This window comes from Pseudopodoces humilis, chromosome 3 (genome assembly GCF_049639895.1).
Source record: "Pseudopodoces humilis isolate 2021_Gansu_Grassland_sample_001 chromosome 3, ASM4963989v1, whole genome shotgun sequence".
NCBI lineage: Eukaryota > Metazoa > Chordata > Aves > Passeriformes > Paridae > Pseudopodoces > Pseudopodoces humilis.
Window position 1 is genome coordinate 77,818,505 of NC_142202.1, and position 17,176 is coordinate 77,835,680.

Consider the following 17,176-nt stretch of genomic DNA (forward strand, 5'->3'; position numbering starts at 1 on the left):
TTTTTCTTCTCAGGAAAAAAAAAAGCATTCTCTCTTAAAGATTGTCCAGACTGTAGGTATGGGTGTACATTCCATCAACCAGGCAAAGCTTCTGTAGGTCACAGCTGCCCTGGGCAGAGCTGGCACGGTCCTGAAGGTAGTGTGGCAGTGGTGATTGCCACTGTGCAGACAGGGACCTCACTAATTCCCTGTGTGTTGTCCTCAGGTATGGTACAGCCAAGGTGTCCTAGACTGTCTGTCCCCTCGTGAATGGAAAGAGAGGAAGTAGCAGCAGGTGGCACTCATCATGCTGCTGAGGGTGGACAAGGCTTGGGATTTTGTGGGTCTCCAAACTAAGGTCTGCAGAGACTGTGGGGAGTGTCTGGTTTTGGTGGTCTCTTTCTCTACCAACAGTACATTCCCCTTGAAGACAGATGAGCAGACAGGGGCTGTAAATAACTATACGGGGAGAGAGTGACATCAGTGGATACCCAACCGCACAAACCAGCCTTACGTAAGTCTGGTGTAACTCTAAACCAGTATATGTAAGTCTAAACCATTAGGATTGCACAAGAATCACATTGTTTGACATTTTATTAGCCAGGTTTCTCGCATTATGGGAGAGGCATTGGAGAGAGTGGGACATAAGCAGGAATCCAAAAGGTTGTCAGTTGGAGTGGTTCTCTTGAAAATGGACTGGAAAATACGTGCTTGTGACTTGTTGCCTGAGAAAATGAAGCAAGAAAGGAAGCAATTTTTCAAACAGTACTATTTGTGGACAGTCTTAAATAACATGAATCACGGGGTCTCAAATCCCGTACAGTGACCTTGTGCAATCAGAGTACATCATCTACTAGGAGATTATGAATTTATGCATGCGCTGTACTCAGAATTGGAAAAGATGTTTTCCAAAGTTAGAATCTGTTGTGTTGGCATAACATTGCATTTAAAGTAAAAAGCGTTGAACGCACTGGGAATTGTTGAAGAATATTCTGCCAGCTCTCAAAATTAGGATTTTACACTGCCATCAATAACAAAAAAGTTACTCTAATGAGAAGCCATTCTGGTTAAATGAAGAAATACAAGTCATGATAAAACACTTATTAGTTTAATATCCAAAAAGGGAAAATAGAAAACGCAGAAGTGTTCCCCACGTGTTTTTTGTATTTGAAACAGTGGAAGAGGATGTGTCCATCCTGTACAGTAATATGGAAAGAAGAGAAAGTTTGCTGCTTATAACAAAGGAGGATCTGGGAGGCAAGAGTGGTTGAAATTAAACATTCTCATATCCTACTAACTTTTACATCCAGGAATTTTAAAGGAAGTAGCTGAAAAGCTCTGTTAAGTGGCTGGTAATTTATAATAAATCTTGGGAAATGGGAAATTCCAGAAAATTGGAGGGCTGCCAACTGTATTTCCGATATTTCAAAAAGATAAAAGGGATGTCCCGGCGAGCTGATGGCTGGTTTAGCTTGACGTCAGTCCAGGGCAAACTAGTGGAACAGCTATTTCAGAGTCTGTCAAGAGAGAACTTGGAGGCTAAAGGTATAATTCCAGTAACAGTTGAAGAGAGAGCCTGTCAAAAAAAACTCGATTAATTTCTTTGCTCTGTCAGGATTGCAAGTCTGTGTGATAAAGGCAGCACTTGATTTGCCTTTAAGAGGCCAGAGTATGGGGTCCTTTCTGCCGTTCAGGTTTCTGAACCATATAAGGAATGCCCAGAGATTAAAACTCCCATGACAGAGTTTCAAACAGAAATAATCAAGCCACTCTGTTTCCCTGGGATAAAGCGTGGCTTAGTTTTGGGTTTGGGGTGTTAATCTCCTATTTGATTTGATTTGATGGCTTTTGTAGCTTTAAGTGTGTTTGAGTACATTGTAGTTCTGTGGGGGTAAAGAAAAAAAACAAGCTTCAAAAAGCTTCATAAAAAGCTCAGCAAATAATGCAAGTATTCTCAAACAAAGATAAAATCCAAGTTCTTCTTATAGCAGTCTTTGTAGCTTTAATCCCTCGTTCTTTACCAATGGCAAAGAAGATTTCATAAGCTACTCTGGATCTTACAGGGGAAGGAAAGCTTGTGTTTGCCTTCTGGCTTTGCAGTCCTGTAAGAAACTACAGCTGCAGATGCTATGTTGGCTTTACGTACCCTCATAACGAGTACCCAAATACATCAAATCTTTTCTTTTTCTCTGGGCTCCTTCAGACTGCAATTGCTCTGAGTCCAAGTGTGCATTTTTGTCTCACATCCTCTCCTTACCTTGGTTGTGGTCTGGTAGGTATTGGCAGTAGAACTGATTGCTTTCCATGCACCTTTCTCCGTGGGATGATTTATTGTCTGCAACAGGAAAGGCAGTCAAGTTCCAGAATTAGAATTAGAGCCAGTCCATGGATAAAGGGACTTTAAATAGGCATCTAGGTATGTCAGACTCTGAGAATAATGGGAAGGCTTGCAGCTCCTGCTTAAACCTTCTGATAACAAAAAGACAGTTCTCGGGTCTTTGCAAGATCAAAACCACAGTCAGAACCCTTTGGTGTAATCCAGGTATCCCCTTGGCACTTGCTCTGAGTTTCTAAATAGTCATTTCAGTCATCTTCTGATCATTTGATCATTATAAAAACATGTGAAAACTGTTTGGGTTTTTTTGCATGTATTGATAGTATTTCCAAGATTCATATGTGTAAATCTGTGGATCCTAATGCAGTAGTCACTGGAAAATATTTATTTATTTGTTTAGTTACTTAGTTTTAGATTAGTCAAAAATCTACGATCTAGCTGTAAAAAAACATTTTTTTTTCCTTCAGTTTTCAAGGGAGAACATTATAGTTGGTATCCCTTTGGTTGTGGAAAACACTGCACTGGCAGGCAGTGGCCCGCTCTTCAAGGAGAAGGGAACACCTGTATTCTTTCCTGAGAGCAGAAGGTGCAAAGTCACACCCTGCACAAGTCTGTCCCAAATTTAACCCAGTGACCTACTGCATGCGTCCCTGCTCTTCACACATTAATCACAACAGACGCGCTCCAAAGGACATGACAGTTTGTGTCCCAGGAAAGGATAAAGGATGTTTTGACTACCTGCTAACTTGCAGCAAAGATTAAAAGCTTGCATTTTAGGCGGTAAAACAAAGAGAGTAGATTTTTCCCATAACAGCTATGCAGTATGACAAGAGAAAATGGGATTGGGTTGCTTTCACAGCTTCTGCAATTTGCATAGTCAAAGATGTTCACAGTGGTTTTGGCCATAGCCTCTCAAGCAGATAGAACTGCTTCTACCAGTTCTGCAGATAGGCTGGAAAAGCAGTAATTAATACAGCTTAGTAAAGAAAAAAACAATTTTGGGAGAACTTTCCATTTGCTTTTTTGTTTTTTTTTTTTTTTTTGGTGGTTGTTTTTTTGTTTCTTTTTTTTTTTTTTTTTTTTAAGTGAAAACGATGCTCATTTATAGCAACTAAAATTTCAAGTACAGAGCTTCAGCACTGAATTCCACTAGATCTTTAAACTTGAGAATAGAACATGAAGGAAATTAATAACTTTTATTCAGATAACTTGCTAGCATAATTCTTTGACATTCAAAGGCTGCTAAAAGGAGCTGCACAGTGCTGTTATTCATAATTTGTAGCTTCCAAACTTTGGTGGCAATAGGGTAATATCAGGTGGGCCTTCGTTCTCATGGTCATATTAACAAAAGAGATGTCAAATACAGTCACCTTCTTTGCTATCCTGAGGTATTGTCATCCTGGCAGATGACCTGGACACTTGACAAACCATTTGTACTTCAGCAATTCCGTAATTTCTGATGGCATTTCTGCAGTGTGAGTTATATGTACACATATGCCCACACAGGTACAGATAAATAATTTAAAGGTTTAGGAAAAAGGGGGAAGCCATAAAACTGTATCACTCCTCAAGCAAAACCCCCAAATACTCATTTAAAACAATGGGCCTTTGCCAAAATTTCCAGCCCCTGTTTGTGTGGAGAACTTAAACTTTTTCAGAGAGCTTACCAAGCTGGAAGGCAAGATAAAAAAGCAATCACAATTTCATTTTTCTCTCTCAGATTCTTTAATCTGGCAATCCAGCTCGCCCAAGAACAGTCCAAAAGGTTTTGTCTTTTACCCAAGGACCTGAAACCATCAACTACTTCAGAAGAAAATAGTATGTTGTTTGTTGTGCTTGGTGGTTTCCTGGCAGTGTTTCAGTGTTGGGCATTCCCCATTCTGCTTTGAATAAGCTATTTTGAGTAGCAGACTTAGTTCCAGTCCCCTTCACCGTAGCCAACTGCTGTAAAGAGCAATGTGAAAGCTGTGAGAGAAGATTTTATCAGGAAAGGGTTCTGTGCTTCTTGCTTTCCATGTTCATGTATGTCAGTTAAGTAGCTTCTGAGAAACAAGGATAGTGGACAGTTTTTGTGTTGTTCCTCCTGTTTTTCTACCTGGTCTATGTGGAAGGTGTCCCTGCCCGCAGCAGGGGTTTGGAATTAGATGTTTTTTAAGGTCCCTTCCAACACAAACCATTCTATGAATCTGTCTTCCCCCACACATCTACCATGCCTCTTTCCTGAGGGCATCATCAGTTTATTTACAGAACATTGAAAATGCATATTAAACTAAGCCTGACTCACTCGGTGTAGGAAAATTAGTAGCATAATTACATAATTTCTACTGAGTCATAAAAATATTCATGCATATACTTTGTCTAGTAGGCCTGTATAGAATGTATAGGTCAATGCATGTATTGTGTGTAAACATTATTTGCATGTTAACTAAAGTCCTTAAAGAATGTGAGCTCTCATTACCTTGTTCGTCTGGGTTACTCTCTCAAGAAACAATAACGACACGATCCTCTGAAGTGAAGAAATAGGTTTTATCTCGATAAGGAACATAAATCTGTTTGGCCTCTTCAAAGCAACCTCCACTGGGAATCCCTGCTTCCTTATGGTACCAATCTCTGAACAACCTGAAGCACAATTTCTTTAGAGTAGACACCTGGGGTTTAAATAAACATTCATCACGGGGACTACAGGCATCCTGACAGAACTTAAGAAAGAGATTCAATGTAGACATGAAGCTGTAGTACATTTTTGCTTGTATTGTGTGCATTCTGCCCATAGCAAAACCATTATGAGTAACCAAAACACTACAGATTAGTCATATTTAATGACAGCAATTCTGTTTAAGGGTCTGCAGGATCAGAGTCCTTAGTTTTGTTTTTTTTTGCCCAGTATCTATCCAGTTGTGCTGTAGGGTCTAGGACCAGTATAAGAAAAGCAGTGAGTGACTTTGCAGTGGGACTTACTTCCAACATCAAAGCCTCTACACTGTGATGACAAATAATCTGTTCAAAAACAGCCATTCCACAGTCTGCAGGATATATCCCTGTTCCTGTCAGTTTAGCTAAGGAAGGAATTTCCAGTATTCTCATCTGCATTTGGAATCCACGTGAAGCTTGCCATACAGAAATGGGGCTCATGGCCCAGCCCTGCAGCCAGCCCAGGCACTGATGCTTCTGCTCACTGCCTGTGGTGTAACTCATGGGGGACCAGTTTGTGACCCTTGAACCACTACAGCTGTTCAGCAGTTCCAAGGGTGCTCCCTGGGCTGTGGACGCTCCATGTGTTGCAGCCATGCGGCCTCCTCAGCAACAGGAATTCTTGCCTTTAGGAGACGCTAGCAAATGTTAGCAGCGCCCTGCTGTGTGTCCAGCCAGACCTGCCTCTCTAGAAGGCCCATGGTTAAATTCTCCCTGGGTTTCCCTCAGCTATCCCACTTCCCACTCAGAGCCCAGTGAAGGTCCTTCAAGGCGCTCTGGTCTGGAGCACCAGCCGTCACTCTTGGGAGCAGCACATCCTCAGCTGCTGGCCAGGAATGCTCTACAGTGTCTTTTCCAATTGTCCATGTACCTTCTGCTTTACAGCAGAAGCTACTTGATCAGTGTGAGAAGTTCATTTCTTAAGACAATCTTGCTAATGGCCCTGGCACCCGCAGTATGTTTGGCAGGAGGAAAGTCCATGTAGCCTGGCGGCCCACAAGTCTATTTTCAATTATCTGGGGTGCTCAGAGAAGAAGACATTAATATTGCTGAGGATGACATAGCAAATTACTACTGCTCCCTAACCTTTTTAAATTGCTAACACTGTTGTAATCTGTAATTACAGAAATCAGTGTGAGAATTGTGGCACAGTATAATTATCTTTCCTGATACTTTATTGCTGTATGAATTATTAATCAAAATCAGTCTTGTATAGTATTTGCGGCAACTAAGAAGAATAATCTATAATTAAATTTCGTTGTTTCTATTTTTGTGCTGGTGTTTTATGATGTTGTAATTGATAATTAATTGGTTAAAAATTCACACAATTCTTGGGAGTTTCATGTGACTGTGACTGCTCAGTATTCAGCATTTATTAATTGAATAATGGGCTCACTGAAGAGACCTTTGTATATAGTCTGCTGTCATTACAATGAGCTCTCAAAAATGGTGAATTAATCATTAGGCCTTTCAATAGTTTCTTTTTAAAGGAAAGCAGTGACAATATAATCATATCCTTTGTTGTTACAGCTATAATTGAGAGATCGCAATAACCAATTACAAGCATGGTCATTTTGGGAGCTCTGAAGTGTCAGTTATTGATAACTTTCTTTAAAAACAAAGTGTTGATTACACAAAACTAGTCTTTTCATAGAAAAAATATTAGGAGATGGGGAAGGAAGCCTGGAAAATTATTTTCCTCCCACTTGCCACTTAAAAACAGTGCATGTTTATCTCTAAAAACTGTCAAGTCTGATGTGCTTCTGCTGCCAATTGTCAGAAGTACAAGTTGCTCTCAACTTTTTTTCATTATTTTATCATCATTCTCCCCATTTTTTTTCTGAGTACCTTTTGCTAAATTGTTAGGAGGGAAAAAAATAACAGAAAACCTCAGAACAAAAGAGCATTTTTTCACATTCTCTGCTTGAATCTCATTGAACAAAAATACTGTGAGATGTTTATGTGCAAATCTGTAATGCAGACTCCAGCTACTGCTGGCCAAAGAGTCCTCAATGTGTTCAAACTGACCACTTCAAATTGTTCCTAAGATTCTTTCTTCTGCTGTTAATGCAGCTGATTGAGAGAATGTGAACTGGAACTAAAAATACTCCCAGTTCAGTATTGATCGTTTCTTAACACAATAAGGAGAAATTTGGGAGTCACCTTCCATAGCAGGACATAAAATGTCATCTCCAGCTGACGCTTCCAAGCAAAACCTGTGGTTCATTTTACACCAAGTCAAGTACTGCAATTCCTAAATGAGGAATCACTCTGTTATCTGTTGGCTTCTGTATTAAAATGTAGCATTACAGGCCTAATGAAGAGATACTGATAAACCTTTTTAGGCCTTGGCAGTGAAGTTGTTGGGAGTCCTCCATGCATTGTTGTAGATGTGATGTCCTGTTCACATTGCCTAGGGTACAAGGAGCAGGATGAGATGATGCCTTTAAGTCCCTCTTTTCCCCCATCCTTGCTGGTGCTTTGCCATGGACAGACTACAAAGATGCTTCTGCTGCAGTTTAGATACCTTTTATGAGTTGAATTTAGCATCGTATGGCTTCTCATGTCCTAAACCGACTGCTCTGCTGGAGCCATTGGGAGCGGGATTTCCTGGTGTTAGTGGCGCCCACCACATGTAATCTTTGGACAAATGTTTTCTGCTGCTTGTCTTCAACAACTTGGTCCTGCACAACTTCAGTTCCTGTTCAAGAAAAGGGAGCACCAGGCAGCATGTCCATTGCTGTCTCCTGCAGCTGGGGACACAGGGGGTGAGGAGGTCCAGGAAGCAGTAAATTTGGGGTTTCATCTATGTTGACATCCATCAAATAATTTGTTTCTTTATTTTGCAGTGGTTAGTAGCTCAGGAAGGATGAGTAATATAAGCACATTTGTTGTTGGACTGTGGAATATTGTCTCTGGAATATACATGCTGCAGCATGTAAATATTCATCCCATGTAAACTTACTCTCTCACTAATGTGGCTCTGGATATTTTTATTAGGAGTAACTAATCCTTTTACACATACAGTGAATTCTCTGCCCAGTGACACACAGCAGTGGTCAGTTGTACATATGGTTTATTGCAATGAAATCTCTCAAGGAAAAAATAAACAACCAATCCTGCTATGAGGATGTGGTTACTGTTTTGGTTCATTTCAATGGTCAGGTATCACAGCCTCTCCAGGCAGCCTGTACCTCAGATTTTCCTTATATTGTCTAAACCTCTGTTTTTTCAAATTGTTCCCAGTGTCTGGCTGTGTCATTGACCTTGCAGGAGGAGTGTCAGGCTGCTGTGAGGATTCTCTATGTACATCCAGGCAGTGTGCCATCCAAGAATTAAGTGTTTCCAACCTTGCTGTAGCTCCAGAGATCAGAGAAGTTGGGGCATGTTGAACAGCATGACCACAGCCAGGTGTAAGCCAGTTTCTGGAGAAATTTCACTACTAACCTGCTGAAAGTTGTCCCTGCATTCCTCCTCTGTTGAATACAGTTTATCCTAAGTGATTTCCAGTCTGATGCAACTTCTCAGCTTATGACAATTGAGTTTCTCTAACAACCATTTCTAAAGGTTTTGTCAAAGAATTTCTGAAAGTCAGCACTAATTACAGGTACCGGTATTCCTCACTGCTAATTTGACACACTTCAGGAATTCTCAAAGAGCCCATCAGAGACATGACTTCCCTCTGCAGAAGCCATGCTGCTTTGTCACGATGATAATTTGCCTGGTTAAGTGCTCTGTAGCTCTGCCATGATAGAGATTTACCTTTTCATATAATTAGCCCAGTTCTGATGCAGGACTTTCTGGTGTGTCTTGATAAGATTTTTTTTTCTCCCCTCGTGTTTCCCTTTAAAAACAGACACTACATTGCCTGTGCTCCAGTCTTGTGAGGCAGGAGTTGTGTTTTTGTGATACGTAATGTATTTTTGGTAGCAGCTCAGTCAACGTGTTTATGAGTTCCTGGAGAGTTTTGGATGAGCGCCAGCCAGTACAGACAACATGCTGCAAGCCAGAGTGATTTGGATGTTCCATGAGCAACATTTTTGGTCTTCCGAGGTTTTGTATGCTTCCTCCATGCTGCCCATGCAGAAGGGTTTGGTGGGATCTTCCACCCATCACCGTGGAAGGAACGTGTAAGCAAACTTTCAGTTCACTTCACTGCAGTTGCTGGCCTTTACCAGTGACTTTTTTGGCTCTGTTTCAATGGTGCTTTCCTTGCCCACAATAGTCCGTGCCAGTTTCTGGAAACTTTTGTTTCATAGAGGCTTTTTCTGGCAGCATGGTGACCTATATGCAAACAAATGCACAGCATGTTCTTTTGAGCCAGAGAAAGGCTTGCTGAGACATTCCCTTTTTGGTTTGAAGAAATACCAAGTGTGTAGCAATGATTTCCATGAATAAGGTTCTGCAAACTCAGCATAATACTGAATTCAGCAAAAAATGATGCAGTTTGAATTAGCACTGTGTAAACGGCTTGCAGCCCAGCTTGCCTCAGAGTTCAGAGATAATACCAGATCCCTGGGTCTTTTTATTCCAAGGAGAGAGGAAAAAAAAGAGTTGAATTCTGCTAATTTTCATGCTACTACATGCCAAAGTCCTACAGTGACCTTTTTGCTTTGCCCTCTAAACCCTTTCCCTGTGAAAATGAACAATATATTTCCCAGTGAAGGGTTTCACCATCTTGCACCTTTCCTGCAGGATAAAGCCCTCTTGGAGAGGAAACACCTCGTGTCTGGAGGTCATGTGGTCAATGTCAGATCGTGGAAAAGGAAAGACTGTAAATCACTTGTGTTGAAACATTAAAAGCTGATAAATAGGTGGTCCTGAGCCATAGCCCAGCCCTGGTTTCCCTGTGCGCAATGCAGGGCTCGGGGTGCTTCCTAGAGCGGCCAGGGGCACGCTCGGGGGGAAGTCTGTGGAAGGCTGAGATTGCAGCTGCCGGACAGGGCATCCACGTGGATTCTCAGTGGCTGTGGGAAGGCGAATGGCGTGGATCCACCTTCAGGAAGCCCCTGGAGTCTACAACAGTAGGCTGGGTGGAGGTCCTTCCTGGGAGCGCAGGTAGGGATCCGCTGGAGAGGATGGTGCAGTTCACAGCCCCAGCACCTCAGGACTATCCCAGTCAGGTTTCCTAGCAGAGAAGGCAGGCTTGCTCACCAGAGGGGAAATACACCATGGTATTTTCAGCACTTCACAGCACATGCAGCAATTTTTAAAAAAAAACACACTTGATGAGAGCTGTAGTTAAAAAGTGAGAAATTACTAATTAGTAACCAAGTAATTCAGGGTTTGATTCACACAAATTGCACTATTACTGTAAGAGAGGATTGCAATTTCAGGCTAGCCGGGGTTTAGTGGGTTTTTTCTAAGGCACTGGAAATATAATTGATGTTCTGTTCATTATCTGCCAGGTTTCGGGTTTCTTGTCTTTTTTTTTCATCATCTGAGATATTACAGGCATAAGACATGCCTGGAAAATAAAGGGAAAAAAAAGCTTACTGCTTTCCCCTTTGCATTGTCATTTGCAACTCTCAGGTTTTCCCACTAGATTGTTCTTGTAAACTCTTTCATTTCATAGCATGCAAGAGTGACCACTTAGAACATCATTATAGTGCTATCATTAGCATCAGAGTTTAGTTATACAGAAACCTGTGAGATGAGCTAATGTCATTTTCTCTTTTACCTTGGTGGAGTGCTAATAACATGATTGCTGTCAATTCTTCTCATTAGTCTCAATTTATACCGAGAATTTCTTTATTTTTTTTCTGGTTAAGAAATCCAGCTGGTATAACTCACCCCCCAAAGTGTCTCTCTCCCCTGCCTGTATGCAGATCAATTAGCAGCTATGTATCTTCTCTCTAGATAAGTTGTTGAAGGGCTAATTTGTGTTGCTTGGTTGTGGTTTTTTCTCTGTTCATATAAGCATTTCAGCTGAGTGCTCAAAAGTGTAGCATGAGTCAGCATAAAGATTGAATATACCAGTAAAAGAGAATCTGTAAGCACTCCATTAGGACTTCCAGTAATATTACAGTTTTGTGCTGTTGGCAAAAATACCTATTTTGTACAGTCATCATAGCCACTGGCTTAGAAATACTCACAATAAAGGTGGGAAGATGAAGTTACCATTGAGAAGTTTAGTCAATATAAGTAAGAAGTGTGTCCTCTTAAGTCCATTCTTGTCTAGATGATTAGTGTCTTTCAAAGGGCACTGTAGGAAAATGGTAAGCTCGTTTGAACTCGCAGCAAGAGAAGTAGTTTGAAGTTGTGTCTAGTGAAGTGCCTGTATATTGCACTAGCAAAGGAGAATGCTGCGATGATCCTCATTAAAAGGTAGCAGAGGAGGAATTTTGCTTTTACTTGATACAGTAGTCAGATATTTACAGTGCAGCAGTACTGTATCAAAATATCATCATCTTACCCTTAACCCTTGATACCTTTGAATTTTACCTCTCAGAAGGCAGTAGTTCTCAATAAGGAAAAATAATTCCTTCAAAATACTGCAGGTTTGTGCATTTGCACAACTTTCCCTTCAACAGCAGATAGAGTAACACATACAAATAATCCTTGTCCCCATGTAAGCCTGAAAACAAGCAGGTTTGGTTTGGGATACATAGTCTGTTCAGTCACAGCACAGGCTTTTACACCTTCCTACTTGGAGAAGTTGAAATGGGAAAATAATGCAAAGAGGACTCAGTCTAATGCTGGGCAAAATGTTTTGGGTAAATTAATTACTCCAATGTGTTCAAGTGCAAAGGGGGTTCATGCAGTGTGAGGTATTGGGGGGAGCTGTTTCCCTCCACCATCACCACTGCAAATCCAGTGGCCATGTTCAGAGGCTTTGCCAGTCCTACATGTGTCAGAAACTGCATAACATCAGCAGAGAATTTCCCTGACTCAGATAGTAGTAATGCCTGTGTAAAGGGTGTCTGACATAATTCCAACCTCTGCTCTGCTGTCAGAAGGAGGAGACCTGCAGGCAGGATGAACATCCATTCTGGTCAAGGGATTTTTTTGTACCCATAAAGATTTTTTGGGTCTGTGGGTTTGGATTTCAGGAAGATCTACTCTTCTATAAATGTCATTAAGCCACTAATGAAGGCATGCTGCTTTAGCCATACATGGAAACAGATTTCTTCTGGAGCTGCTAAATACCTTTCTCTCCCTCTTAAGGCTTAAAATTCTGATTCAGAAATTAAGTTGCTGTAGTTAGTGGGCTGCCTTTGTCAGGTACATTTCCGCCTTGCCTTTTACTTGAGCCGAGGTCCTCAGTGTGACTATGTAGTGCTGCCAGTCTGCTGGAGAATAATAGACTTAGGGGTTTGAGGGGTTTTTCCCTTTGATCTGAAAATACCAGAAGCAAGTCCAAAGCCCTTTTTTTACCATTAGAAAACCCAACAGTCACTCTAGCTTTTTTTTGTTTTTTTCTGAAATCTTCTAAAATTTCCAATGTCCCCATGTTATTGCCATTACTAAATTGGAAATTGGAGATGCATAGTAGGCGGTTGAAGAAAAGCACTTTGCAGTCTGTCTAAACCCTATTTTGGTTTTGAGGGGGGAAGTTGGTGGGGCAAGTAGGTAATCCAAGCATGACAGGGTGAAATCTAGTGGCATCAAACCAGTATCAATCATGGTATCTTTCCCTAGGAACTTGGATTTAAGCATTAATGGGCTGCTTGGCTGTGATCTTGAGGTATCCGGATATTGGGCTGACTCTCACCAGTTCCTCGTTCACCCAGGGACCGTGCTGCTCCTCACCACCTTGTTTGTGCTTTCTTCTCCCTTGTGCCCTGCAGGGTGTGAACGGCATGTCTGTGGATGAGAAGACTGACTCCCCCATGTATGTGTATGAGTCAACGGTGCACTGTACCAATATTCTCCTCTGCTTAAATGACCAGCGGAAGCAGGACATTCTCTGTGACGTGACGCTGATCGTGGAGGGGAAGGAGTTCCGCGCCCACCGGGCTGTGCTGGCTGCCTGCAGCGAGTACTTCTTGCAGGCCTTGGTTGGGCAGACGGAAAATGACCTGGTGGTCAGCCTGCCGGAGGAGGTACAGTATGTCACCGTGCCCCCACCATAACAACATGCTCCTTCCTCCCACGTGCTGAGGAAAACCTCTGTGGTCTGCTGGGGTGGCCAGAGGGAGGGTGGCACAGGTGTCAGTGGCTGCCCCAGCATGGCTCAGGATGTGCTTTTTCTGTTTGGGTAGGTTGCAGATCACTGAAGGATGGACATGTTCACACCATGCCAGCCTTATGATGGAGGCAAAGTTGTAAGATGCTTCAGCTTGCCTTTGTCACTGCTGCTGAAGGAATTGTACCCAAACATTTCATTACCATAGCCTCATTCAGGACAGTATTAGGACCCTGATATTTCTCTGCTCTTCTAGACAGGAAATTTGAAAGGAGTGATGTGACAGGTACATGGCAGGTTGTTGTTGAAAAATCATTTGAGCTGTCATGTTGTTGGGAGTTTCATTGCTGTCCACCCCTCTCTGGTAGCTCATATCTTTATTCCACTTCTTTCCTCTCTCCTGCACTGACTGGCTTCCTCACAGCTCCCCTCATAAAGAGTTTGGGATCTAACTGTGTTTTCCACCGAGAAACCATGAACAGAGTCTGTCAAAAAGTGGAGGTTTTGTCATGCAGCGTGGTTCCCACAGCATGAGGCCCAGGGACATAGAAAACACATACCTCACTGGAAAGTTTACTTTGTTTTATCACAGAATCTCATTGGTTGGCTTCCACCCCCACTGTAATTTCCTTACAGCCGTGACAGCACAGCTACTGTAGGGCGTGCTGGTGGATTTGCTGCCCACAGAGGGGAGGTGCGTGCCTGATGGCCAGGGCTGCCATCACCTGCTGCCTCAGCACTGCCTGCCTGGTGTCCCTGGCTGGGAAGGGTGGCATGAGAAGGGTGGCAATGTACCCAGGGCACAGCACAGAAGTCGCTCAGGGGGAATGCACTCTGGAATACGGAAGGCTTTTTTCACCATCATTTGCTTAGTGCCCTTGAAGAGGCTTGGTGTGTTTTTAAATGATGACAGGTCTCAAAGTGTCACACAATATTTTTCCCCCTCTGGTTTAGTTTCTCCAGAGACTTCAGCAGTGTTGTAATGTTGTCACAGCACAAGCTGGAGAGCATTAGAAGTAGGTCACTGGCTGTGACTTCATGAGTCCCGACACTGAATATTACTCACGAAGACACTTGAACCCAGACATTTTGCATAGGAGTTTAGAGATATCGCAGAGGACGCGCTAGGATGCACACTTTGATTCTGCAGTGTCCACTAATAATTCCCAGCGGAAGAATCAAGTCTCAGTCAGTGTCGTATGGCTTTCTCATCACAAAACAAGGGAAAGAGCAGAGAGGTGACAAAACATGTCCAAGGTTGCACAGGTGTGAAATGGCAGGAGACTATCAGTGCTCTTCTACGTAGCCTTAGTGAAACCTCTGTATAATTCAGGTCCTGTTAAGAAAAGCAATTGAAATTCAAATAAGCATGTAGAAGACTGACAGAGATGTTCAGAAGAATGAGCCAGGCCTAAAGGAGAAGAAAGGACCGTGGCAGGTTCATACTGCTGGAGTGACAACTGAGATGTGCTGCAGCTCTAGTTCGGCAGAGGAGCTGAAACAGCTGAGGAGGAATTTCTCTTTAATGCTAAAAGACACTGTTGGCTCAAGCATTGATTGGTTTCAACTGGCTTTCAGTAAAAGTAGTTTGGAAATTAGGAAGATTTCTAAATCTAGCAGCAGTGAGGTGCTGAGCTGCAGGCCAGTGGAAGGGTCATGATGTGTCTGCACTTGGTCACCTGGTCCTATGTTAATATGACACTAGAGATTTAAAATATAAAGGTTTGTCTTTCTATGAGTTTCTTTATGAGATGCTGTCTAAGAAAAAAATCCTCCAGTTCAATCATAAATTATTTCTATTTAAGTGAATCCTCTTTGAATAACTGAAGTCTTGAAGTTTTACATTTTAGAATGTATCTCAATGAAAGATCAAAAAATTTTTGTGACATAGGGTTACACAGTGGCTGCTCTTACAGCTTCAGTGAAGCTCACGGAGTTGCAGAAGTAGTGAATCTAGTTCTTAAGGTTTTTCCAAGAACTCTGAAATTGTCATGCCTTACCCAACACCAACACTGCTACTTTGCAACTTTGTCCTTCTATTAGTAGCAGAGTACCAGGGCTTTGACTTTCTCATCCCGGAAAAGAACTCTCTTGACCTATTAAAAGAGATAACAACAGTTACCAATGTTTACTTGTACAGATATTTTCCATGTGCAAATTCATTGCTGCTAAACACATTGAATCTTACCTTTCTCTCTAGCTACTTTACTGGAATGTCTACGTGTGAGGTGTTCAGCTAAATAGTTCCTCACAAAAGCTAGTCAGCTGGATAAGGAGAGCTGCCTGATGCACCTCGGTATTTCTCAGTTAGCCCTTGGTTAAGATGCACATCTCCACTTCTGGCGTTGCTCAGCTTCACAGCGCTGGGCGCTTTGGTGGTGCCTGTGCAGAGATACGGGAAGTGCTTCCAACAGCGCCGGAGCTCCCTGCAAGAGGAACTGAAACAGACCTGGTTTTTAAAAGCTGATAAAGCAGAGGAAACACCATCTTGGTTATATTGCATTTAAAGAAGTTAGCAGGGTCATCTTTGGTTCACTGGCTAAAGAAGCTTCCCAAGGCTACTGTTTTCAGTCTGTGGTCTGCAGAGCTCTGGCAGCAGTGAGTTATTTCTTAAGGTATCTGTGAAAACTGACTTAACCTGTCATGTAGGGGGTTTTTTCTCCAGTGGAAAAATTTCAAACTAAAGTTGAAAGTGAATATCCTGAGCAACTACTTTTTTCGTGCTTAGAGATGATTTATTTTGGTATATAATATTATAGAAAAATAGATACTGAAAATAATTTTTAAATACAGTCTTCTATAAAGAAGCTCAAAATTTTTCCAAAGGTGACAATTGCTCCTAAATTCACAGAGCTATTTTTAAGTCAACCACACAAACATTGTATGTTAAATTTGAGCATAGTTTGAAAACTGCTGAAGTACATTGTAGAGAACAGGCATTGTTGTTACTATTATTTCTCAAAGGTTTGATGTCAGAGCTGGATAAAGCTTTACATATAAAGCTTTTACATTCATGTTATGTTGGTGTGAGGAAGCTTAACATCAAAGAAAAGAACTTATTTTTGATTATTCAAAGCAGTAAATCTGCCTCTGAAGTCTAAACTGCAGACTTTTTTTTTTACTTCATAGCATGTTGGGGTCATTTTGTTAATATGGCAGCCAGACATTGTTAACTGTTGTCTAGCTAAACAGGGAACAGATGTTTTTTACATTATTTCTTGTTTATATCCAGTTACAAGCGAGAGCAGTCTTTACAATACACCAGTCATTTCAGTAGGGAGACATTGTGCACACACAGAATTGGGACTAGTCGGCTTTAGAGGGTTTTAAACCACTGCAAACCCTTGTGTTAGACATTTCAGGTTAGTTCAAGCATGTCTTAATGTGCCTCAGTTCAAACCTTTTCTTGATCAACTTAAACAAAGTCAGTATGGAGCCGATTCTGCACTGATTGGAGAGTTTCCATAAACGCTTTTGTGCCGGCCTTGGTAATTTGATTTTGTACCACACCTTTTGTTAGGGCAGCATATTTCAGTTTGTAGACAAGCTGCACAGAACAGCTGCATAATAGCAAGGGCTCAGATGTGGCCGTGGTGTGTGAGCTATCAGCCCTCAGAGCAAGTTAGAGAAATGGAGTGTTCCAGCTAACCTACACCTAATAAGAGGGCCCCATTAGCTCTTAACCTCTGTGCTTTTTTCTTCATGCGCAGTTTTGCCAAACAACTAGAACCTTGCCTGCTTTTACCGGGGATTTTTTCAGCAATTAATGCTGTTTTCCTCTAGCAGGTGCTCTTAAATACAGCCCAGAGTTAGTACTTTCAAAGAATTGAGTTTGAAGCTGTAAAGTTGGTTATTCACTCCATACCCCTAACTGTTGTTTTGTTTTATTTAATCACAAAAACTGGTCTTCCTTCCTCTAACAAGGCACTTAATTAAGTTTTTAATTTATGATAAGAAGTTAAATGGCACTTATGACGCTTTTTTAATGGTTTCCACTTCCCATCCAGATTACAAAAAAAGGTGTGATGGAGAGAGACACGGCT

The 17,176-nt window shown here is 41.8% G+C and overlaps 1 protein-coding gene across 4 annotated transcripts in view; it reads left to right on the forward strand.

Annotated features, from left to right (window-relative positions):
• BACH2 (BACH transcriptional regulator 2) overlaps positions 1–17,176 on the forward strand; it is a 182,351-nt gene that overhangs the window by 124,414 nt on the left and 40,761 nt on the right. For all 4 annotated transcript variants that reach the window (XM_005518210.3, XM_014263728.2, XM_014263729.2 and 1 more), the window contains one exon: positions 12,796–13,050. In XM_005518210.3, coding sequence (XP_005518267.1) covers positions 12,808–13,050 — 243 coding nt within the window. In that variant the 5' untranslated portion in view covers positions 12,796–12,807. The remainder of the gene's footprint in view (positions 1–12,795; positions 13,051–17,176) is intronic.